Here is a 26518-nt window from a genome sequence, read left to right on the forward strand (position 1 = left end):
TTTTTGTAGTCAAGTGATGCACTACTTCCTTTATTGTACTCTTCACTAAAGAAAATTTGTTCTATGCGTGTTTTGCGGTGACTTATGGCATAGTTACATAATTTATATTTAACAAATAAAATGTGCTTGTTTCATAAAACTGCATAACATCAAAACGATTTTCTAAAAATATATAAAACTATTAGTTAAATATTAAGGTACATATACATATATATGTATGTAAATATGCGACTCACATAAAATTCTCAAATTAACGGTATTCACTGGAAAATCTGGACAAAATCATTAATATTGTTTGTACAAACTATTTTGCAAAGTTATTTTGCTGACATTTTAAAAAAGCTTTCCAAGGACTTGGTCACTTTATATAATTTGCCGTACACTGACGAGCGAAATTGTAGCAATTTCTATAGAGACTGAGAATAGCTTAAACGAGCTTTTGAACTTACTGTTATCTTTATCGAAAGCACAAAATATAAAGTTTTAAGAAAATGTTTGTATTAACTTAGTTAAAAGGCAGATATGTCCGTCACAAAAATGGGTAGGCTACTACTTCAACAACCTTTAAAGTTATGAATATAAGTGGAAGCTTATAGATATTAAAATAAATAAATTTTTTTGAAATTACAGCTGAAAAAAGCGATGTTCCAAAATGTTTTTGTTGCAGAATGAAGAAGTTCTTAAAACTTAAGGCCTTTCCAACTACTTACAGCCTTTAAGAAGACAAAAATTTTAGATAAGGCACTCATTTATTCGGTCAGCTATCTTCAAGGCCTTTTTCTGAGTGAAAAGGTTGATAAAGTGGAGGTCTTAACTATTTCAATATATGCTTCTAAGTACAAATGATTTGCTCTCCGCTGTTTCCAAATACCTGCACTATTTAGCAAATTTAGCAATTAGAGGGAAAGTGAGAGAACAAAAAATCCTGCGTTATATAAATAGGAAAAATAAAAGTATTTAGGCACGGTTTAAATTAAAAATAAAGTACTTTTTTACTTTTGAGCGTAGTTTTAGGGCAAAAATTGACACTTCAGTTTCGTTAGCTAAAAAAATCAACTTGTATAATAAGGGACACCCTAATGTGCATTTATAAATATTTGTAGTTTTTTGAAGTTATTATTAAAATTTCACAAGAAAATATATAAAAATAAATAAATAAAATAAACATGGCGAAATTGGAGCTCGATCAAAAAAAAGCCGTTCCTTATGCTAAAATTTTGCTCATCAGTATATGTAATGTATTTGTAATCTGTACCCTGACATAGGCACTGGCGTTAATTCCTTTAAAAACAAATTCTCCGCCAGACAAAAGTTAACGTTGCCAAATTTCTCCGTTATTTTTACTGCTTCATAAACATAGTTTTATAGTTGTTATTGTAAATATTACACGCCCGATGGGTGCACCCAATTTGCTGATAATTCTAGCGAATGTTGCCTCTCACGCGCTGCGACTGGGTAGGTTTGATGTATTTTTTGCGCTGTTTATTGTTGTTGTTGTCATAATAAAAATTTATAATCTTATTATATGGGTGCAGAGAGTTGTTTTTGTTTTTGTTGTTGTTGTAAGTTTTTTCTACTTCAATTGCACCAGCACCATGAAGTAGGTGACCACAGCGCCAAGAACCTTTTTGTTTGAAGAGAGATTGAGAGAGAGAAAAAAACGAGAGATGTTATGACATTTAGCGTGTGAATATATTTGAAATATAGTAGACTTAAGAGAATAGAAATCAAAACAAAAGTGAAATAAATTCTTGCGGAAGAGGCAACTGGCCACTTTGCAGGGCGACAACACGCCAAAGGCAGACAGGGCAGCCTGCACGGAGTCGAGTTGCCGCAAACAACCGCGAAGCCGCAAATTCAATGCAACAAACAACAACCACATAAACAGCACTTGTAATACATACGACAGTACTTTGCGACAAAGGCACAACTACGAGTACAAACATGGCACACACACAGAAAAGAAAAGATAAAAATATGTCATACCGATGCAAACAAGTCCAGCGAGACAGTGAAGAACTTCGCTCCCGATATGGACATCGCCTTTTGGCACTGCTGGCAAACGATCTGAACAAAAGTCTTGGCCTCCTCGGAGCCATCATACCAGTGGCACGAATAGGCTGCCTCCATAACGGATGAGCTCTGCGGGTAATCGTGTCGAGAAAGAGTAGAAAAAAACACAAATTAAATGCGAAAAATGGTAAATGAAAAATTGCAAAATAAAAAGTTGCCGCTGAAAGTGAAATAAAGTTTGTTCTGGACGTTGAAAACGCAAGTAAGCGCGAAGACAGACTCGCGTTTGGTCGTACGAAAGGCGTGGGAGTTGCAATGTAGCCAAGAGAATTTGCTGAACCGATATAAGCACATAAACAAATTTATGAGTGTGGTCCGTAAACCGGCGAATATAATTTTTTGTAAGAGTTTTTGAACCTGGTATAAGATCTGTTCCGATAACGTTTACTTTTATTATTAAACCCACTAGAAGAAAACATTTCCAATAAATTTTATTAATATTGCTCACATACGCTATAAATTCAACCAGGCGATAGAAAATTAGTATTTTGGGTATGTGGGGGGAAGTACCGTACTGATTTTTGTAATGGAATCATTTTTGGAAAAGAAGTCCGCTAATTTCTATTATCTACTAGAATAGCTTAAACATTTAGTCATATTTTCCTTATAAGCTCCTAGAAAGTTGAAGCCGGCCTCGAAGGTCTCTAATTTTAAGGAAAGTTTATTCTAAAAATGGTAGCTGCCACGCTTATTGTCCACGAACTCTTAGCTTGGGGGCATAGTTATAAATTGTGTCAATTTTCATTGAATAAGAGTTCTTTGAACTTAATTCTAAGAGTCTTAATTTGCCACAACCGCAACAAAATTGTGTATGTGATATTTCTGAGTCTAGAAGAGGTTAGAAAAATCTAAAAAAAACAAGAAAAAACGTCAACTTCGTTTGCAGCAAAGCTTTACAAATACTGTAATATTTGGTATGTATAGGGATCCGATCAGAAGAGATTCTTCAGAGATTTCACTGCGAGCTTAGGCAGAAATCTATGCCAAATTCCTTGAAGATATCTCGTCAAATGAAAAAGTTTTCCATAGAAGTTCTTGATTCCGATCGTTCAGTTTGTATGGCAGCTACATATAATATATGCTATATTGGTCCGATAAATAAACAGCTTCTTGGGAAGAAAACGACAGTATTTCAGATCGATATCTTAAAAGCTGAGAGACTAGTTCGCGTAAATATTGGGAGACGGACGGACAGATAGACAGATGGAAATGACTAAATTGACTCAGCTCGTTTTACTGATCATTTATGTTTATACTTACCCTAAGGTGTTACAAACTTTATGCCAAACTTAATATATCCTGTTTAGAGTATAAAAATTTATTTAATTTCCCAGTACCACCCTAAAATACACATATATTTTTTTGTTCATTGTATTTTTTTCACCAACAAACAGCAGAAAAGTGAAAATTCTGTAAGTGTCTGGAAAAAAGTTAGAACACTCGCTGTGAGGAAAACAACAACGCCGACGGAAGTGTGTCGAGTGCATATCCGCGCGTAGTTGCTTGCTTGTGGAGTGCTGTTCGCCCACGTATCCGCATCACTTCCGCAAGTTGCACTTTAGCAAAATTTTGCTTATTTTTATTTTCGTAATTTCATTAGTTTATCAAACTTTTCGCGAGGCTGTGATTTCCATTTTCCTTGCCACATGGGGAATTCCAATGCGTTCAACTCTTTAGTGGCGTTGAAAAATCACTTACTTAGGTTGCATTCCTATTTAGCAGACGATTGCGCTTAAAGCTTTCAAGTATTTCTAATACATTTATTTTAGAAATTTATATTTTCTCTAAGAAATTTTCCTGGTTGCTAAATATGATTGGTTATTACTTAAAAGTTACATATTTACTATTGAAAACTCATACAGTGCTGGCCACTCGAGCCATCTTATCGCTACTTCTCTCTCGTATCTTAGTCATTTGAGCCAACACATCTCGAATTTGTAATTTTACAGTTGCGCCTTGGTCGTTCCGGCATACGTTTTTTACAGCTCTACAAAACTCTAGTTCTCGTCCCCAAACGTTAGATTAGGAGTGAATTGGTATATATTGCAATCTTCTTCTTGGACACTACCGTGAGTCAGTCTGGGTTGTGTATCCCAAGTGTAGTCAAGACCCCATTAACCTGGTCCTTACATTAGATGCGTGAGCGTCCTTGGTTCCATTGCGCCGTCCAGCCTATTCGTTGGAGTTCTATGCGCTTAACTACATACAACGTATCCATGTCACCGTAGTGCTCTTACAGATCATACTTGTAGTTCCATTTTCTTCGATACCCATTGCTCACGCGGACGGCTCCAAACATCTCGCGGGTGACAGTTCTCTCTTGTCATCGTCCATGTTTTTGTGCCATTTAATAGGACGTGAATAATGAAAGATTTATACGGAGTAATTTTTGTTTGGCGCAAAAGGGATTTGCTTTACAATTACCTACCCATTCCAAAGTAACTCCAATGGCAAGAATTATTCCGCGCTTGATTGTCAGGCTCAGATTTTTGGTGAAATTTATGATGGTTGTGAGAAATATGTACAAAGTGTTTAAATTTTTAAAATTTATAGCTGCCTGCAGTGAGATAGTTCCTCTGATGTGACGGAACTTTGTGTATGGCCTCCAGGTATTTTCTCTTGTCCCACAAGAGCACGCTCTTTCGCTTCTTTTTCTAGACTGGACTGCAACTATCAGTTCAACCTCATTCTGCATAACCGTATAAGTTTGGCAGGAATAATAAATTTAGACATTCCAATAGGCAGTTCCTGTCAGTGCTGTCGAAAGCGGCTTTGAAATCAACAAAACTGTGAGGGTTAAGGGTCTTCTCCAGAATTTGTATTGTATTGTGACAATCTGATCTGAATACTGATAAAGTGCAATCAATTTTTTTACGATCGACTTAAGTCCTTCATGCAATTATGTCAAAAGGGTGTAAAATCCTAACTAACATAAAATCATAACTGTAACCTTCGGCCGACTTCGCTAGTTTTCTAGGATGAAAGCATGCCTTGTAGCGGGCCCATCGACAAAACTGTTGTGGCATTGATATTGGAGGCCCCGAAATGATTTCTTAGTTGCAGGTACCATGTTATGGAGCTCACTGATCGCCAGCAATTCAAGCAGATGTGTCTTAGCTGCACGGATCTAGCTCCATTTTGACACTGAGTAGTTTGATTTCGAGACAGGATCACATGACATAAACTTGTTGGTAGCTGAAATGGTTCCTTTGGATATCTTAACCTGGATTCAGTAAGTGAATGGGTATGACAACCAGCATAGCTGAAATTTCACATCACATCATGCTCCGATTCTTGGGTATATACGTATGCTTGTTTGTTTTAAAGCTTAAGCTGACAATTACCAGAACTGTGAAACCTGCGAATGTTGTGAAGTTGTGAATAAGCCTTGAGATTTCATCTCATAAAATATGGAAGCCGCAATTAAGTCAGTTATTAATTTCGAAATCAGTAAGCAGTGATTTCATCTTTGACAGCCTTCTTCTCTCTTACCAATTATCTGACCACGGATCTAGGCACAGATTTGCTTTTATTTAGTTATCTCTTTAAAGGAATTATGCGTCAACATATGTACTCATAGTTATATACATACATATATGGAGAAGAATTTACTTTATACATTTTAAGTCAAATTAACTTTTATGGGTGTTGGCATTTAGTCTTTGAAATTTCCACTGATTTAATTTATAGTTTCATCTTTCTCCACATTCTATGCTCAAAATAAATCACAAGCGTTAGTGATTACAGTGGGATTGTCAGAGTAACAGATCAATTGAAAAATCCTTGGCCTACAAAAGTAAAACACATTAAAGTTCTTTTCAAAGGTGATACTTTGAATGCAGTGACCCTCTAACTTTTCGATCCAATTTTTGTAGAAAGATTTGTCCTTGGTTTCAAAATAAACCGCAGTTTCGGCGATCATATCTTCATGCGACGAAAATTTCTTCCTAACGAGCATTCCGTTGGGATCTTAGATCAGGAAATAGTCGCTGGGCTAATCAGGAGAATATGGTGGATGTGGTGGAAGTGGAAGCAATTTGAAACTCGGCTCATAAATTTTTGACATCGTTTTCGATGACTTGTGACTTGCGGTGCATTGCCTTGGTGAAACATAACTTTTTTTTCTTCAAATGCAGCTGCTTTCGGCGATTTTATCCTTCAAACGCGATGTAATAGTGGTTGTTGTTAGTCCTTCCTTTTCAAGCTAGTCAATTAAAATTATTCCAAGAGCATCCCCTAATACATACTCCATAATCTTGACAAGCAACTCTTTTGTATTTTCACGCTTTGAAGTGGGTTCATCGTGTGTGGTTCACTAGTATGACCGTCGATTGGACGTCAGAGTGAAATAATGGCGCCATGCATCAGCCATTGCCACATATCGACACAAAACCTCGGGTTTCTTACGCGTGAACATCTCCAAGCATCAACTCGTCGTTGCTTTTGATCAAAACTGAGCTCGGAGCCCGGAAACTCCGGATCTAACCAAGTTTTCGCTTCAATTGTTTTTTTTTTCATACAAGACGCAAATTTTTTTATTCAATTTCTCCACAATAACCGAAGTTGCTTCACTCTAAATGATATAATTCACAAACTATATGCCTTTTGAAGTTTCGAGCTAACTAAAAGTTGAATTGATTTAATTCTAATAGTGCCATATTCGTGTCAGAATGGGTACTTTTCAACTGGCCAGTTAATTTACCTTGTTTTTTATACTCTCGCAACAATGTTGCTAACGAGTCCTAAAACTAAAAGAGTCAGATACAGGGTTATATATACCAAAGTGATCAGGGCGACGAGTAGAGTAGAAATCCGGATGTCTGTCTGTCCGTCCGTCCGTCCGTCTGTCCGTCCGTCCGTGCAAGCTGTAACTTGAGTAAAAATTGAGATATCATGATGAAACTTGGTACACGTATTCCTTGGCTTCATAAGAAGGTTAAGTTCGAAGATAGGCAAAATCGGCCAACTGCCACGCCCACAAAATGGCGGAAACCGAAAACCTATAAAGTGTCATAACTAAGCCATAAATAAAGATATTAAAGTGAAATTTGGCTCAAAGGATCGCATTAGGGAGGGGCATATTTGGACGCAATTGTTTTGGAAAAGTGGGCTTGGCCCCGCCCCTACTAAGTTTTTTGTACATATCTCGGAAACTACTATAGCATGTCAACCAAAGTCTACAGAGTCGTTTTCTTCAGGTATTTCCATATACAGTTCAAAAATGGAAGAAATCGGATAATAACCACGCCCACTTCCCATACAAAGGTTATGTTCAAAATCACTAAAAGTGCGTTAACCGACTAACAAAAAACGTCAGAAACACAAAATTTAACGGAAGAAGTGGCAGAAGGAAGCTGCACTCAGGATTTTTTTAAAAATTGAAAATGGGCGTGGCGCCGCTCACTTATGGACCAAAAACCATATCTCAGGAACTACTAGACCGATTTCAATGAAATTCGGTATATAGGAACCAATGATGATAGCGGAATAAAACTTTACAAAAATACGGTATTTGAAAAATATGTAAATGACGTATTATGAAATCTCGATTATCACTTTACCATGCGAGAGTATAAAATGTTCGGTGACACCCGAACTTAGCCCTTCCTTACTTGTTTTTTATTTTTTTTTAGATAAAAAAAGAGAATTCCATTGCCAGTAGGGCTTTAGACTGCCCACTAAGCTGTTGAAATATATATGGCGAGAAGAAGTTGATAAGGTATGTAGGCTTTAAATTATTTGTTGAATGCATTTCGATGATGACACTGGCAAACGAAAATCGACTTGTTTTTTGTGACATGAACAGAACAAAGTGTTTATTATGTAAAAGTTGCCACAAATGCAGAAGATAGCTACAGATTGAGGATTTTTGTTAAAAAAAACAGCGTTAGATATATTAGTGTTATATTACTTTATTACCAAAGAGTACCTTAAAATCTTACTGTCGATGTTTTTCGGGGATATTTTGTTTTGGAGTATCCCTTAACAATGTCAAGCAATAATCGGCAAGCAAACTGGCACTCCTCTGCCTTGGTACCGTTTCTCGATAGCAGAAATGTTTTGGTGAAACCGTTCTCCATGTTCGTCACATACGGCCCCTAATTTTTCGGTGAAAAAATCCAGATGGGAGTCCAGAAAGTAAATATTAAGGGACATGTTGCAACTCATTTTTTGATAGGCAGTAAGTAGTTCACTCACAAGATCTTTTTAATTGTCAGTTTTCACATTTCCAAGAAAATTTTTTACAACGCTTTTAAAGGCACTCCAGGCACGTTCATTGAGCATTTCCTCAAATGTTTCATCTTTCATTAGTTTTCTTGTTTGCGTGCCCACAAATATACCCCCCCATTATTCACTAAATCCAACTTAATATGCAAAGGGTGTAGTCATACCTTTTTGAGATCAACTAGAGGTTCACTAGTAACTTTTTTTTGTCCCGTAGTGCGTGCCTGATGTGCTGGCCACTGCTTCTGTACATAATGACAGTCTCTCGCACGGCTGTCCCATTCGCAAAGGAAGCAACAATATTTCGTGTATCCCAGTTGCATTCCAGGAAGAAGAGCTATTACTTTTAGGTCTCCACATATTGCTCAACCATACTCATGATAACGGATGTGCTCTAAAAGAACTCTCGTATTCTCATATGATTTCTTCATATGAACCGCATGAGCTAATGGCGTAGATGCATATTTGATACCGTTATGAACCAATAGATCCTTTAAACTAAGTTTAGAGGAAACAATGAATAGGCGCCAATGACGTGGATAATTTTTCTGTCCTAGTGCGTTAAACAAAAGGTTAACTTATGAACTATATCCCCTTCTTGAAGAAAGCAATTTGTGAGGTTTTTCTGCTTCTTTCTGTAAAAAGTGATATTTACCTCACTTTGGTGAAGGTTTCAACCTTTTAGTCTGGATGCTAAAAGTTCGGACTGCGATTTTGAAAAGCTTAGATCTTGAACTAAGTCATTAAGTTCACCCTGTGGAATTGATGCGGCACTGTTGAACATCCTGGTAAATCAAATAAATGATCGGTTAACATTTACTTTGAGGTTTCTGTAAGATCACTTGAAGAACTAGTCGATTCTAGTTCATCATTGAGACTCCAAGATTCTAGTGCTTTTGGAATAGGAAGTTGTTCACTGTGTTTGACAGGTCTTAAAGCTGATGATAAATTACAGTACTTAACCGTTTTACGTTTTGCTATCTAAACATAGAGCACGTAACCGATTCGGACACCGCTAGTCTACTGATAAATTTTGTAAAACAAATGATCGTAAAATACGCTGTTTACTTCGAACAAGCAGGCAGAACCGGTCCAAACCGGATAAAACACAGATGGCATGAAAATGTGAGATGATGCAATATAATGAAATTTTATGTGTTGTAAAATCTAAAGCCGCAGGTTGCAGAATATCTGTGGGTGATAGAAAAATTGTGCTTTCAGATTTGACTTCAGGGTTTCAAACAGCATTAGAAGCACCTAAGAATTTTCATGTTTCGAATTATGTGTCTAACGGTGTAATTTGTGTGTGATCTACTCACATTCTCGACAAGGCGATACAGTTATCTGGCCTGAAGCCGATCTTATCTTTCATCGGAGAGTTCGATATTAAAATTGCATAGAGAAGAGTAATTTATTTAACTAAAATTATCAGAACAATATTTGTACGAACGTGGACCTAACATGGACTAACATTAAAGAATTCATCAAAAACGAAAGTGGGGTAGAAATACAAATATGGGCTCAGCTGCTGAACCCATACATTAACTTAAAGTATAATTTCATAATGGGATCGGTATTCAAATATCAACCTGTTCGTGTACTAAGAGGTCGGGTTTCTTCTTTAAATTTGAGATCCATTTAGGCACTACTTCGCTATCTATAGATTTAACCCCAACCTGAAAGCACATGGTTCCGTGATATCTATTGGCATGTGTTGAGCGGGTAAAACTATTGACCGAGGAACTCAACATGAGCACATGAAGCATACTGTGCTAATATGTAATATGTATGTCCAGTATTATAACTGTAAACATACAGATATATCCAATTAGTGGGCGGACTAAATTAAGCCTGTTTTTCATTTTATGATAAAATTTTCAATCTCATCAGTTTTCTGTTACGAAGAAACCCTTGCCCAAAAAGTGCCTTAAAAATTTTGCTTGGAAAATAGACAAAAGTATGCTGGAATACTGAATATGATTACTTAGGTAAAAAATAATTCACATCGTGGGTTGCTGAGGTTAAAAGCATAAGTCCGTTTTCGAATTCCTGAAAGGTAGGCGAGTATTTTTATGTGTGTGATGTGTGGATCTAATAAACTATTGGACATACTTCAACGAAACTTGATGAAGACGTTAAAATTCAATACTTCATAATCGGTTAGAAATATAAACTTATCTATAGACTCTCTTATAACGGTACTGGCTAAATTACAGGCAGCACAACAAACGCATAAGTTAAACTGCACATAATTTGTGGAACATAACTGTATATTTGCTTAATGCCTATGATTTATTAGAACTTCTTGTTATATATTTTTCAATTGTAATCCCTTATAATTTTGCCCTCCCCCATACTCACCTCCTCAATGAGCCGGTTGCCAAATATGCAGAAGTGAAATACCTGCGCCAAGGCATAGCCCAAGTAGCCGATGGTTGTGAAAGCGTACACATTCACGCCGGTGATTTTGGTGGCCTGATATGCCAACAACGTCAGCATAATGGTGGATGTCAACATGTGCAACAACAAAGCGCCGCCATAAGTGTCACCAATTGCTGCAACTAATCTGTGAAATGGAATTGGAAATTTGTGCAATTCATATTGTTACGAAAGAGGGTACAAGAGAGCGGCGAAAGGAGAATCAAAGGAAAATATTTTGGAAAAGTGCGATTGAAAACAAATTGCCAAGATTAGCGACTTGCTGGAGCCAGCGAACACATAGGCACATACTTAAGTATATACGGAAATATAAGTTCATATATACGTGAGTACATTAGGGTGTTCTTAGTTTTCCATATACCTAGAACACGGTATATTAGAGCTGCTACAAAGTTTGTCACACGCAGAATTAAGGGCCTTAAACACTATAAAACTTATATGTAATTGAATTGATTTAGCCATGTCCGCTCTTCCGTCGGCCCGTTCGTCCGTCTATTTATTCAAACCGTCCTACAATTTTTGAGATGTCGATTAAAAATTTCGAATAGGTAATTTTTTACGTAAGAAGCTGCTCATTTGTCGGAACTGCCACTATCGGACCAATAACTTGGTAAAGCGTGGTCACCCTAATATTAACTACATGTATTCAAATAGTGGTCAAATAACGGTGCCTGAGCCTTGAGGATTGCCAATAAGTTGGTGGAATTGTTAGCGCTTATAAACGCTCACACACACACACGTCTGCATATATGCATTATATGAATAATGTCGCCGATAATAGTTGCCGTTGTGTGCGAGTGTGTGCATAAATAAATCATGCATTATAATTGAAATACAAATAGCATATGCTACCGTTATGTCGTTAAGTAAATACTTAAATGCATATGAGCTTAATTAATGACATTATATATTATTTACGGCGATAGCTGTTTGCCTGTATGTGTGCACAGGCCTGCATGTGTGTTAAAGGTACAAAGTTATGGGCCTTAATCGGTTAAGTAGCGCGTGTCAGTTTGCAATCAATTAAGTTCCTGCAAAAGACCAAGTGCTTTACGCATGCTTACGTGTTCACATAAACAACTTATTATTGTTTAAGTGATATTTCTGTAAAATCGGTGAAGTTCATTGAGCACAGGCATATTCAATTGCAAATACGAAAATAATAAACAAATATTTTTGAAAAGAGTTGCCAGGGCATTTACAGACTACAAAAATGTTGAGTGCCATCAGAAATTGAAACTATTTTAACACATTATTTATATTTTTTTTTGTTTGTAATTCTTAGATAAAAAAATATAAAAAAAAACAAAATGTTGCCACCTGCTCCGAAAAATTCTGACGAAAGTATTTCAAAAACAACTTAAAACTACAAGTTGCAGAATTTTAAATAAATACTGAAAATCTATTTTAAAAGAGGTTGCCACCTAGTTAATCTTATATAATTAGTTTGATAAACGAAATTTTAGATTTATAGCAAAAGGTTAAAAGAGTTTATGTAGTAAAAAACAGTATAAAAAGAGTTGCCACATTTTTAAAGATTTATTGAATAAAATTAATGGGATGAATGAAAAATTACAACACGGGCATTAGATGGAAGAGCCGTAATTTGAATAGTGTACTATTGCAAATATTATTTAAGATGGGTTGCCATCCATTTAAAAAATTTATTTCCATAAAATATATAAGATGAGCGCTGCATTGGCGAAATTAAACGGATTAACAATGGTTTAAAAGTGCTTACGTAATGACCAAATTTTTTAAAATGAGTTGCTACATACATATTTACAATAAATAATTGAATTCAAATTAATGAGTAAATTACAATGTGATCATTGAATTCAAGAGATTAAAAGCTTTTCTACTAAAAACTATTTTGCGAAGACGGATGCCACCTATTTAAAAAAATATTGAATATAATTAATGAGATAAACGATTTAGAGTTTGCGCATTAAGCTGAGACATTTTAAGAAGACTAACGGTTGAACATTTCGTTGCAAGGGTTGCCTGACTATGTAAAATTTTTAGTAAAATTAACTTGAAGATAAATAATACAATATCAGTATCAATTTATATGGTTTAGGAAGGCTAATAGTTCAAAAAAATAGAAAAACGTGTGCCCATGGTGGTGGTGGCGGTTGCCACCTATTTGAAAATGTAACATAAAGAAACTTATTACAGTTGTATATTTCTCTTAAAACTTGATTTTATGAAGGCTATCTTCTATCTTATGTGAATACTTGCCATCTGTTTGAAATCAAAGCTCAATAAATGACCGTCAAATAAAAGAGAATTTATAGAATAAAATTTGAGATGATAAAACTTTGAGGAAGTCACTCCAAATCGATTCATATAGAATTGAATTATACTTTTTGTTTGAAAAATTGGCGCGGTTTCTCAGTTTACAGATGAAACGTTGTGATTTTTTAATTTTTTAAATTGTCTCTATCAAACTAGAATACTAAAAAGCATATAATGTAAAAAGGGGAATTCCATTAAACAATAAGCAGCGTTGCAAATAATGCGTTAAGGAAATTAATCAATAAAAATGTTCAAGTATTTAATCCCAAATACCAAGCTTATAACTGAAAATTAAAAGTAAAATTTCTTAGGAATTTTTAAATTTCCCTAAATCGGAATAGAAAATTATTTTTTTTAATTCAAATAATTAACCGTAATAAAAAAGTGAAAATGCAAATTAAAAATTTGGCAACCCTGCATTGGAGTGTACAGCTCGAGAATGCCTATATCGATTTTTTAAAGTTCGGTCTCTCAGCAAGTCCGTTTTATTCGTACTCATTACCAATCAAGGTCAATTACTACAGAATATTCTTAAATATTGGCATCCGCTTATTTTAATATGGCCTGCCTTTCATTGCCTGCTTGATTCCACTAAACCGCGAATGTTATACCACAAGCATATTCTTCTGCAATACTTATGACTTTGTTTGCCGCTGCGTATGAGTAATATATATTTATATGCAATATATATTCCAGTCGAAATATTTTAATAAATATTTAATTCACAGAATTTCAACTTGGCGAACCGCCTTTAATTATAATTTGTAACTTTTTAATGAGCCTTGCCACATGTAATAAAAACATAGGTGGACAGACTCGCTTGAGTATGTGAAATCATAAAGACAGGTGCAAGTTCTCCCATTGGCTATTTGTCGAAAAACCATTTGAATATTTCAAGGTTAAGTGCATATTTACACAGTACCAATACAGCAGTAATGTTAATAATTTAACGCCGACTGTAATTACAGCGCATATTAAAGGTCTCCTTTTAAACGCCACCACCTTATCGATTCGATATGACTATCAGTGAAAAATGCAATGTTGTTCTCTATATAGTTGCCTATTTGAGAACAGTTTATTAAAATTATACATAAATGTGGGACGGCATTTCAAATTCCTTACGTACAGCTGCAACCGAAGCCATTGGGTTTCGGAAAGTGCAAAAGAACAGCTGGTACGACGAGGAGTGCCGTGTCACAGCGGAGAGAAAACAGACTGCCTACCTCGCAACGTTACGATCGACCACAATAGGTGCGGGATGGGATAGATACCGAGAGTTGAAAGGGAAGCGAGACGCATTTGTAGACAGAAAAAGAGAGAGGCTGAAATGAGTACGAAGGGCTTGGTGAGCTGGCCGACAGGGGTAATGCTCGAAAATTCTGCGAAAAAATGCGGCGTCTTACAGAAGGTTTCAAGACCGGAGCATACTCTTGTAGAACCCCCAAAGGTGATCTACTTACCGATGCCCAGAGCATACCTAAATTATGGTCGATGGACTGCCGGCCGAGCTATTCAAACACGGCGGCGAAGAACTGATAAGGAGCATGCATCAGCTTCTTTGTAAAATATGGTCAGACGGAAGCATGCCCAACGATTGGAATTTAAGTGTGCTACGCCCAATCCATAAAAAAGGAGACCCCACAATCTGCGCCAACTACCGTGGGATTAGCCTCCTCAACATCGCATATAAGGTTCTATCGAGCGTATTGAGTGAAAGATTAAAGCCCACCGTCAACAAACTGATTGGACCTTATCAGTGTGGCTTCAGACCTGGAAAATCAACAAGCGACAAGATATTCACCATGCGCCAAATCTTGGAAAAGACCCGTGAAAAAAGAATCAACACACACCACTTCTTCGTCGATTTCAAAGCTGCTTTCGACAGCGCGAAAAGGAGCTGCCTTTATGCCGAAATGTCTGAATTTGGTATCCCCGCAAAACTAATACGGCTGTGTAAACTGACGTTGAGTAACACCAAAAGCTCCGTCAGGATCGGGAAGGACCTCTCCGAGCCGTTCGATACCAAACGAGGTTTCAGACAAGGCGACTCCCTATCGTGCGACTTCTTCAACCTGCTTCTGGAGAAAATAGTTCGAACTGTAGAACTAAATAGAGAAGGTACCATCTTCTATAAGAGTGTACAGCTGCTGGCGGATGCCGATGATATTGATATCATCGGCCTCAACACCCGCGCCGTTAGTTCTGCTTTCTCCAGGCTGGACAAGGAAGCACAGAAAATAGGTCTGGCAATGAACGAAGGCAAAACGAAATATCTCCTGTCATCAAACAAACAGTCGTCGCACTCGCGACTTGGCTCTCACGTCACTGTTGACTGTCATAACTTTGAAGTTGTAGATAATTTCGTCTATTTAGGAACCAGCATTAACACCACCAACAATGTCAGCCTGGAAATCCAACGCAGGATGGCTCTTGCCAACGGGTGCTACTTCGGACTGAGTAGGCAATTGAAAAGTAAAGTCCTCTCTCGACGAACAAAAGCTAAACTCTATAAGTCGCTCATACTTCCCGTCCTGCTGTATGGTGCAGAGGCTTGGGCGATGACGGCAACGGATGAGTCGACGTTACGAGTTTTCGAGAGAAAGGTTCTGCGGAAGATTTATGGTCCTTTGCGCGTTGGCCACGGCGAATATCGCATTCGATGGAACGATGAGCTGTACGAGATATAAGACGACATTGACATAGTTCAGCGAATTAAAAGACAGCGGCTACGCTGGCTAGGTCATGTTGTCCGGATGGATGAAAACACTCCAGCTCTGAAAGTATTCGACGCAGTACACGCCGGGGGAGGCAGAGGAAGAGGAAGACCTCCACTCCGTTGGAAGGACCAAGTGGAGAAGGACCTGGCTTCGCTTGGAATATGCAACTGGCGCCACGTAGCGAAAAGAAGAAACGACTGGCGCGCTGTTGTTAGCATCGCGTAAGCGGTGTCTACGCCAATTGAGAAGAAGAAGATATTAAAATTAATGTAGATGTAAGGACTTTTTGTATCGATTTTGATGGGTACAGATACTGAACTGACTTGGCACTAATGACTGCAGATACGGCGCTGCTGTAATTGAAAAGGCAAATAAGGTACAAGTAGGTCTAACTAATAAATCACTACTTATTTCCTAATTAATCGATTACCTTCATTGGCACAAATTTAGAATCGAGTATGATATACGCCATATAAGATTTGGTTTCAAAATGGAAGGTGAAGGATGGCTGTAAGCATTTTCTTGAATACATTTTAACGTTTAACAATCGTATCTAGGTACAAGTAGTTGGAGCGGATTTGGTGTTGTCTTAACAAGGGTCAAATATTAACTTGTTGGATTATTGGATCGAATATAATATCAGCTATTAGCATCGCATGTGAAACTTACTTTATGTATTAATAGCATGCCATGAGAGTAGTAAAGTTTAGAGTTGAATCCTTAAACTGCAGTTTGTGATCAGAGTTGCATGGCAATGGTCTGTCGAATATCCTACAGAAATTTGGATCTTCTCAAAAGGTGAACATTCCAAATTTTCTTTGGGCTCTGGAAACTTCTTTATTCAGCACACCAATGATAATGCGATTCCGAGCCACATCGGCAAATGATTTACCGGGCGAAACACCTTTTGTCTTCGGCTTTTGCTTTGACGGCGCGGCCTCTTTAACTGACCTTGATCTTTAGCTGCCGCTGCTGGCGGTTAAAGCTTAAAATTGCGTCAAATCACTTTCGTGCAATCAATAAACTCTTGGATCTGCTTTATGAGCTCTTCATTGGTTGGCGGTTGCACCTGCACCAATCTTAAAAGATGAACAGCACGACGCTTTTTCGCATGCCTTGTTTTCAAAAAAAAACTATAACCTGGCAGACGCACCACTAGAAGTATTACTTTTGGTATCTCCTTCCCCTCCCCGTTTTGTAACAGACTTTGGCTACAGGGTTTGATTCCGGACACCGTAGTATTATTGTCCTCTCGGAGGTGGCTCAGCTTCAGCTTCCAGTACTAGTGCCAGTCCTTATACCTAGGCCTAGATTTGATCCTGTCTTTTTGCTGGCTATTTACGAAATCGTTCCAAGAAATGAAGGTCCGCTTGCTTTCGCATATCTCCCGCTTCACAAGTAATGTTATCTTATTGCGGAGGGCTCTAGCTATTTGCAAGCTCCGTTTGAGGCTGGGCAATTTAAGGACCTTTTCCCTGGTTGATATTTGCCTTGGTTGCATTGCACCTTGATTCAGTTTTTTTTTTCTACCTCCCAAACATAGTAAGACGTTCCATCCGATTGCTGTGCTATGAAGGAGCAACAAAGGCCCTGATAAAAAGCCAGTCTTTACATTCTAACTGCAACGTGGGCACACTGTTATCAGCCCCTTTCTGCGTATCTGATATCAGTCGGCACCCGCGGAAAGAGTTCAGCGGAAGATTTTTGAATACCCTTATTCGAATGTACAAACTATGTTTGAACTTGGACCTCCTTTTTCCAATTTTACAACAAACAAAGAGAACCAAGCTTTAATGCTACTCTGTTAACTCCAATACAAGGGATTAGTGACTAACTCCCGACAGTGATATTTACTCTTTTCCTCTTATCTCTATTGAATATGGCAGTCTTATATAATAATACCAGTTACTTGTTCGATTCGCACTTCTTATAATGATAGAAGGATTCACCCGATATATACCACCAAAAACCGACTAAACTCTTCACATCAAATTGCATTCCAAGCAGCAAAACCGTTAAGGCAAATAGTTGCCACTACTTAAAGTGCACTAAAATTGAATTATTGCAGTAAATGGCCGAGCATCAGCACGAAGCGCGCAGAAGCAAGTGCAGTTAGCAGCACACCATCGAATTGGTTCGGAGTTCGGGCAGCGGAAGTGCCACAATTGAAGAGTCAAGCAAACGGAAATGAATGAACAACACAATTTGGTTTTGTTGTTGTGCCATTGTTTGCCTGCTGCATGAGCAGCTTCTGCAGCGAGCGGCATGCCAGACATCAGCTGAGCCATCAGCGCTGAGCACTGAACGGGTTTGACCTGATAGTGCAAGTGTGTAGGGTTGTGTATGTGTGTGCGGCCGCAAGTCAGTATAATGCAAATCTTTTAAATATCGACTGTTTACGAATGCTCACAGATTGTTGCTGTTTGCAGTGATTGCAACGGCAACAACAAATTATTGTAGACACATAATTTCCGATAAAGACCTGCGAGGTTTGCGCCCGACAGCTGTTCATTGCTTGCTGCAATAACAGCAGCAACAACAGCGAACACAACAACAATTTCTCGCTGTTTTCGATGGGGGCAATGAGTTGAAATTGAAAATTTAAATTTCCTCCACAATCAACGGCTTCCGTTCCAGCCAAAGGCCACTGCGGAGTGAGAAAGTGGCGGGTGCAACAAGCTGGAAAAAAAGTGGGTTGTGTATGGCTTGCTACTGAAAGGGTTTGTGTGGTCGACTTGGTTTGTGCTTTATTGTTATGATATCTTTCTTTGACTTACCGCACCACGTGCTTATGTCGCTCGACCCAGTACTTTATGGCGCTGCGCACCATCATTTCCTGCTTTCTTGTCAAACCATTCGGATTTGTACCGTTCATGCCATTGAAGGTTTGCAGAGTCGATGGCGCACGAAATTGTGCACCCCAATCGGCTTTCGAGCTATAGACGCCGCTGATGTCCAGATCAGTGGGTTCCTTCTCTGAAATTGAAATGAAGAAACTCATGTAATGAAACAATTGTTCCAAGTAAAAAACTAAATCAAAGGTAGATTTCGAACGGCGAATGAATTTTAGGAGACTTAATTGCATTGCTGAGAAAAACGTGATAAATTTTCATTGCTTGTTTAGATCCCACCGCTACCACACAAAATCTCGTAATGCTAGTGGATGCATCCTGAAAAGATGCGAACAGGTTATCAGCCTCCCTAAAGACAATCTAAGACAATTTACAAGGACACATGCACCAAATTGATTTACTGTCGACGAAAAATTGTCGGTAAACTTAATGAACGTGTCGCCGAAAAACCCCACATCCGAAAAAGTTTGTCACCACCATTACTGTCTTTTCTTGGCTTCCTTAATTCGCTGCGACTGGATGAGGTGATGGGAGTTAAGTACCAACAATAGACTATTGATCGTAGTGGATAGACTTTGAAGCAAGCGCATATAATATAATTTAATAGAAGAAACAAGCACAAGGAACTCAAGTTCATAACTGTCTTCGAAGGGACCAGTTCAATGCAAAATCATTTTTTCTAGAGGGAAGAACAATTGGTTTTCCAAACGTCAGGGGTAAGAACGGACCGGACTCGGATAAACAAGAACGAAGGGTGTTTAGTGCGATAACCTCGTTCGAGACAGTCTATCGCTATATTTAACATTGGCTTTTTAAGGAAGTATTTGGCAATTTTGCTATTTATCTTACTCAGTAACAGAAACGTTTCATTTATACTTTTAAGGTTTCCGCATAAGATCACCGATTCAAGAAACAGTGCAAATAACACTTGGGCCACAGTTGGTCTAGCTCTGTTAGCCATATCTAACCCGATAATCTACATTTGCAAATAAATTCAGCGCTTAACAAACCTGTACAACTTTATAAAGGGAGCACCATGTTCTATTCATTGTCCTGAGCTAAACTTGATTGCACATTCACTCTATGAACAGATTTCATTTTTTCAGTATCCGAATAAAATGAGTATTGTAAAAATCTATGAGGCCGACATTTCATTCAATACCTGACATGCTTAAGTTCCTTCTAGGAACCGAAAAAAATGCTACAAATTCCACCCACAGTCTTGGAATTTATTTTTAAATCGCTTCCAACTTGTTGAAAATCCACCAATTTCAAACTATGAAATAGAGTTCAGCTCACACCTTAATCTCAAATTCTTTTTAAAACAACCAAAACTTCGTCTAGTTTCAACCATTTTGATGTTTAACTCACCCTCATTGTTGATTAATTCCGACTTCGAGTTGGCGGATAATGAACGAAAGAGTGCCGCCGAATTTGGCCGATAGGTGTCCAGTGAGGCTGACAGCTCCATTAATGGCTTCATAATGCCTTTCAAATGTTGCAGCTGTTCGCAGGCGAAAATCAGCCATGAGCAAAAAAGTACATCACACAAGTTCGCATGCACCATGGAGAAAAGCAGATAGTAGCACTGAAAAGCGAAGCTTATAATATAAAACATGCCCGCACCGGCATTCCATGGATAGAACGACTTGATGGGCAAACGCGGGATTTCTACGGTGATGGTCGAATTCGTCTCCTTCTCAAAGGCGAACTTCACACTTTCGCCAAAGAAGGTGATGGTAGTCCAAGCTGAAATGAATAGAAAATAAGCAAGCACAAGTTAGCGAAAACTAATCAAAAATTCTTTTGTGCCGATGCGACACTCACCCACAGCCGAGGCGACGGTCGTCAGCATCACCAAGGTGAATAGTTTACGCATCTTGGCGAGGGCGATCGCATGGTAGCGTGCGTCCGACTCGGCGAACAATGGATGCGAGTTTACCTGATTCCAGATATTCAATGTTCTGCAATTAAAATGCAATGAATTTTATAGCAAGCTATTAAAGTGGGCGCACACGCGCACAATAAGCCATAACCGGCTGGCGGCGACCGGTTTGGAAGCAGCGCGGAGGCGCAGCGCTTGATTGTGCGGCTAATTAAACGAGTGCACGCGTCGCCGGAAGCGCCACTCACCGCTGCTGCTGTGTCACGCGCCATTTCATTTCAACTAAGCGAGTTCGCCATTGAAATGCTCGGATTATTTCTTACGATTAGCTCCCCATGGTGCCGTCAATTGAAGCCACCAGCTCGCATTATTTCGCAATTACAAAAATTTATACAACTCAGCGCTATGCTAATCCATTTAGTGTTACAACTGCTGGTATTAAGAGTTGTTGTTTGACACTCACCTGTAGAAGTTCTTCTGACTTACAGCCAGATAGATGAATTTCGTTATGCTATGTGTGAAGAAGAGCACCGTAATCGTGTTGCCGGACAACTCATTCACCTCCTCCGCATTCAACGCCAAATTCACCAGTATCAACAGAAATTGCACCAGAACCAGCACCAAGTGTATGGACGAGTAAATCTTCTTGAAGAGACCTGAACCGCCGGTGAAATTGTGCATAAATAAGCCCGAGTATTTCATAAGACGAATGTTGGGCATCAAGTCGGCCACAAGGCCCACATATTTGCTGGGCTGCATGTTGTGTTGGTGGGCTTTGGTTTACTGAAAGTGAAAGGGAAGTTGGGAAACTCAATTGGATTTCATATTTGGACTTGTAATTGCGACATTGGGATTGAAATCTGGAGAGCTCAACACGTTCCAAATTAGAAAGTATGTTAAGTAATAATTTTAATTAACTCTATTCCGAGATCCTGTCTTAACAAAAATCTATGATTGCTGATAGAGTTTCCTAAATGCAGTCGAGCCATATTATGCTTTTCATATTTCAAATTTCAAAACTGTCTAAATTTCGGCTGAATCGAACTCGTAGTATTATTTAAATCGCATATGGAACCTTTGTGTCTACGGAGTTCTTTCGTAGTTTCGGGACCGTCAACAGAACAGGGATCCACCGTTACGCAGAGACCACGGAATGGTCGAAACAGTGTACTTTTTCCAAATAAGGCTTTCCATGTTGATTACAAGAGAAGAGTCGTAATATGAGCGCGCCCGCTTTTGTTGAGTCGATTCCAAATACAGGGGCTTAAATCTAGACCTTCAATAATATGCTAGTCTATTTTATGTTTTAATTGATTACGTACATCATATACAACATGATCAGATGTTTCAATGCTTTAAACTCACTTAGAGTCAAATTTGATTTTTTAGAATTATCAAAACCTTTCCAAAAACAACTCAAGTAAGAAGGAAATTAATTTTGTAAAGCCTAGCGTAGCTGCTTTTACCGATTTATAAGATAACTCAGAAAAAGAAAGCTATATTGCGTTCTTTCACAGCTCAATAATATGTGCTTAGCCCTGACGCTTGCAGACTTGCCGCAAACCGAAAGCTCGCTAAGTTTTTTGTATTCATTATTTCTTACAATCACATTTGAGTGTTGGTCGATTTAGGTTAAAACCCGAAAAAAACTGAATGATCAGTAAAATTCGCTTGGAAATGTTTCTTCTGGGAAACCATAAATCGGAATATTACAAAGACTTACCACCAAAAGTTTTGGGTTGTAATTTGTTCTTAAAAATATATATTGTCACTTAAAATGTAAAATAACATATCATCAAAAAAATTGAAATTGAGTATTACATAGTATATGTAGCCTAAGTCTTTCAGCTTCCGCTGTCACACATACATATGTATAATATATAACCATTTAATAACCAAAACTCAAAGTTTGTTTCAATAGGAGTGGTTCCTGTTACAATTTTATTTTCTTATGAAAAGTGGTGTTACGTTATTTTGATTTTAGGTGACGATATACCAGAATCTTATCTAAATTTTTTTGGGGCAAATTTGCGTTCTGTGAGAGATAGCACTAGGACATATCCTTTACGGAGACGCACTTTCAAGGAAAATGGAGCGCAGGAATGCTAAAATATTGTTGTTGGCTTAAAAAAAACATTCCAGAACAACATATTTACGATAATCATTTGTATTTTCTTATATAAAACAACAATATCTCCTAATGTAGCTGATGTTAGTATTTTTTAAGAAAAAAAATGTTTTGCTCTCGCAAGAAAATCTGAGTGCTATTTTTTTCATCCAGCTATTAACATTTAGTGACCTTAGTATATTCAAAATTTGATACGATACAATATTTCTAAATACATAAATAAAAGCTTGGCGGTCGCAGGTTGAACATTGCCAAAATTGCCGCTTTTGGGGTTCTGAGAACCCTCATATGGTTGTCCAAAAACAAATGCATCCACAACATCTCACTGTTTGGTGTGGATTTTGGGCTGGAGGTGTAATTGGAACTTTTTTAAAAATAGGAATGGTCAAGCAGCGACTCTTACTGTTTCTCGATATCGCAAAATGATAACCCATTGCAGAATCTGGATAATATTGATGAGGACAATACGTGGTTTCAAAATGCCACATGTAATACGGCCCGTGAAACGCTTCAATTACTGCAGGAGACCTGTTCACGTTGTGTACTCCCTCGTACTCTCTTCTACATCGTGTGATTTAACACCATTTGATTTTGCTCTATGGATTTAATTAGTATCACAGGTCTATAGCAACAAGACCACAACTACGCGTGCTTTAATGGAGGAGATTCAACGTGGGATCAATGAAATTCAGCCATAGTTTTGCAGAATATTCAAGGAACATTTCGACAAGCGAGAATGTGGAGGCCCTTTGCCCGATGTGTTAACTCATAAATACCGTTAACCTAAGTATCTTATGACTCAAAAAACCTTACAATCGAAATACTAAAAACATATGTTTTCCATCTATATAAGTGCAATCTTGCGTTAATTTTGTGACACCCTTTATATAATACCCAATTCAATGTTTGCTTTGGCCTATTAACAATACAATTACATTAAATAAAAGGACATTTAAATAAATATAAAAATAAAATAAATTGAAAGCAAACAAACAAATTACTGGATTTTCCTTAAATAAATCAAAAAAAAGTATATTAAAAAATTTAATTAAAAAGTTGAATTAACATTAAGAAAATAAAAAAATATATGTTAAGGTAAAAGAAAAATTTTGAATTCCATAAATTCAATTTTCTGATTTAAGATAAAAAATATTGATAAATTTAGAAAAAAATCACTAAGAAAAAACAGCTTTTTTTTTTTGGTTAATAAATATATTTCAAGTCCTTTCTCGGAATCATCAAACATTTTCATATCTCTTTATGTTATATGAACAATATTCACTAAAAATCACCTTTTTCAAATAATTTTCTTATAATGGTCGCCTTTTGTTTTAAAATTGAGTCGTGTGATTTATAAAATGTTTGCTGAGCACATTTTCGCAGCTTTATTTAGTAAATAATTCTATTTGTGAAATTACACATTTTTATTTCTTACTTCTGACTTCTTTAAATTTTCAACTCGATTTCATATATATTTAAAAAAGCAGTGAGTGGTTTTTATTGTTTAGATTTTGTGTTTTATTTATCATTTGAAAGCTAACGGCAAAAAGCAAACTGTTTTCATATAATTTTTATTTTAAGCACTGGCACTTCTTATTTATTTTTTGTGTGTGGAATATTCCCGAAACGAGAGCAGCTATTACCAACTGCCTACGCGTCTGTCACGTAAATGTTACAACGAACTGGTTGACAGGGGATTTTCTAGCAGAACTTTAAAATTCATTAAAGCACCGAATCAATCAAACACCAACACCGGGCACTTTCTCACGTGTGTATGTATTTGTTTGGACACACACGCGGTCATTCATAAAATGAACGACGTGTCCTTAACGGTTTAAGGCGAAAGGAAAAAGAAGAGTGAAGAATCTCTTCTCACGCTCATAATAAATGCACAAATCTGCTTAACGCGCATAGCATCATGTGCGTGTGTGTGCATAAGCGAATGTGCGACCTTTTAAGCGGCCGCCCCGGCACCCAAATCCATACATACATACATGCACATGTATAAGCAGCCAAGGTAGCCATACTGCAGCTGTCGACTTGTGGCTGAAATACACGAGGTTTCGGTGGTCTCGTGCATTAGTATGGGTTAAGTAGCCTAATGCGGCGCTGTTGAAGACGCAAGTCCGTCGGAACATCAATTAAAGCCGGCTTGAGCATATCATGTCACTTTAGCTCACAACCAAATATGCTAATACGCACCCTCACACGCCAAATGGGGGCGCAGATGCCATGAGACTGTTTAATTCTAGTTTGGAGGTCAACAAATAAATTACTGATTACTTGAATTTCTTCTCAAGTCCTTTTCTTCTCTTTATGTTAGCTGAGAAGAATCTTTTTTTGAGTCACACACTTCAGTCAAATCAAAAAATGGACCCTGGTTCTCGTGTTAACTCGATTATTTTAATGCAGCGGAGGTCCACTTTCTTCGCGTTATAACACCTAGAAAGGTTTTTGAACCTTAATGAGTAAGTTGTAGCAATATCATCGATGCTATTTTATGGTAGGTCTAGAAAACCAGCAGTTTTTTATGAGTTAGTGCACTGAATAAGTTGACTGCACGAGGTGTCTCGGCGTTTCTGCATATTATTAATGATATTTTGACTGAATTATTCACAGAAAAAAATCGCTGAAAGTATTAATTCAATCTCTTTGAAGAACTCCACGCTCCGTTTTATAATATACCAGGTTCGTGTTATATGTAGGCTTAGATATCGTCAATCAATTTCAATAACTTTCACCGGAACGCACTTCAGCAAGTAGTCTTTTTCAAACAAGTAGTCGCTGTAGTGGCTTCAATGCAACAACATCGAAAATAAAATTCTTTGAGTACAAGTTTGTAAAATTGCTGTCGATATCATTTATCGAAAAACGAACCGGTCCGTAGAGGTCTTTTTAAACCTTAAAGTTGTAAGGAATGTTCTGATTTTATTTCTAATCAAATTCGCCATAGAGAGAGTGTAGGATCTTATTTGCATATTAGGAGGCCGTTATATGTGTTTAGGGGAACATTTGACTGGTCTAAATGTTATTAGATTCTCGATAGCGGAGAGCTATTTTGGCTGATTATTGATATTTCAGTACTATTGCTATGATATTATTATGAATAATAGAAGTGTGATGTGACTAACGGGCTTCATATTCTAAGAGCAGAAGTTCCAGTACTTCGTATCAGCTCACTGATATGAAATATCGGAATTTTAGGTACTGTAATTTCACATTCCCGTCCTAAAGCTCTATATAAATATTGCGATCTTTCGGTAGTCAACTTTATAACGTATCTTTAGTCATTCGATGGTATATCAATTTGTGTTGAGTTTTTGAGATATCGATTTTAAATTTTACACACATATCTTTCTCACCAAGAAGCTGCTCATTTGTCATAACCACGCAAATCGGAGCACGATAGCTGGCATACAACAGAACGATCAAAATCCTGTACTTGTATAGAAAAGTTTTTTATTTGACAAACACTATAATATTCGAAGAAATTTTCAAGACCAGAAATCTATAGCATATAGCTGCCATACACGACAGTTTAAGTATAAACACTTGATATATTCTTAGTGAGGATAAGGCAAAGACATTTTGTACAACTTTGTTAGCTACCCGCGTATTTATTTATTGGCATTCGGCATAAGTATATAATACTTGTATATACAATTTCTACATCCATGTATGGCTATGCCGCAAGCGGTTGACACACATTGACCCGCTGATATTGATATTGAATATTGAAAAGGTCATTAAAAATTCCATAAAATATCGACTTTCTCATCGGCCATTATATATGCCTACACAAATCCATACATCCTATCATGTTGCGAGTGTCTTCGTGTGTGCAGGAAGGCATGCGAGTTAGTGCCAAAATTCCCACAAATTCCCTCGGCCACATAGTCTA

At 37.5% G+C, this 26518-nt stretch overlaps 2 protein-coding genes across 3 annotated transcripts in view; both read right to left on the reverse strand.

The window, feature by feature from the left end:
• Positions 1–24297, reverse strand: LOC120782476 (odorant receptor coreceptor). 2 transcript variants are annotated; one of them, XM_040114771.1, is made up of 8 exons: positions 24053–24297; positions 20953–21272; positions 20432–20568; positions 19976–20353; positions 18530–18728; positions 10660–10864; positions 1987–2142; positions 1–1624 (listed from the first exon to the last, which is right to left on the reverse strand). In XM_040114771.1, the coding sequence occupies exons 2-8, from the start codon at positions 21246–21248 to the stop codon at positions 1574–1576; spliced, it is 1422 nt and encodes a 473-aa protein (XP_039970705.1). In that variant the 5' UTR covers positions 21249–21272; positions 24053–24297; the 3' UTR covers positions 1–1573. The 2 variants fall into 2 exon arrangements, with proteins under 2 accessions (XP_039970705.1, XP_039970704.1); XM_040114770.1 differs by having other exon boundaries at positions 23910–24297.
• LOC120766489 (ras-like protein family member 10B) overlaps positions 1–26518 on the reverse strand; it is a gene marked incomplete at its 5' end in the record, with an annotated part of 138530 nt that overhangs the window by 65018 nt on the left and 46994 nt on the right. The gene's annotated exons all lie outside the window — the stretch shown is intronic.

This window comes from Bactrocera tryoni, chromosome 1 (assembly GCF_016617805.1).
Source record: "Bactrocera tryoni isolate S06 chromosome 1, CSIRO_BtryS06_freeze2, whole genome shotgun sequence".
In the NCBI taxonomy this organism is placed as follows: domain Eukaryota; kingdom Metazoa; phylum Arthropoda; class Insecta; order Diptera; family Tephritidae; genus Bactrocera; species Bactrocera tryoni.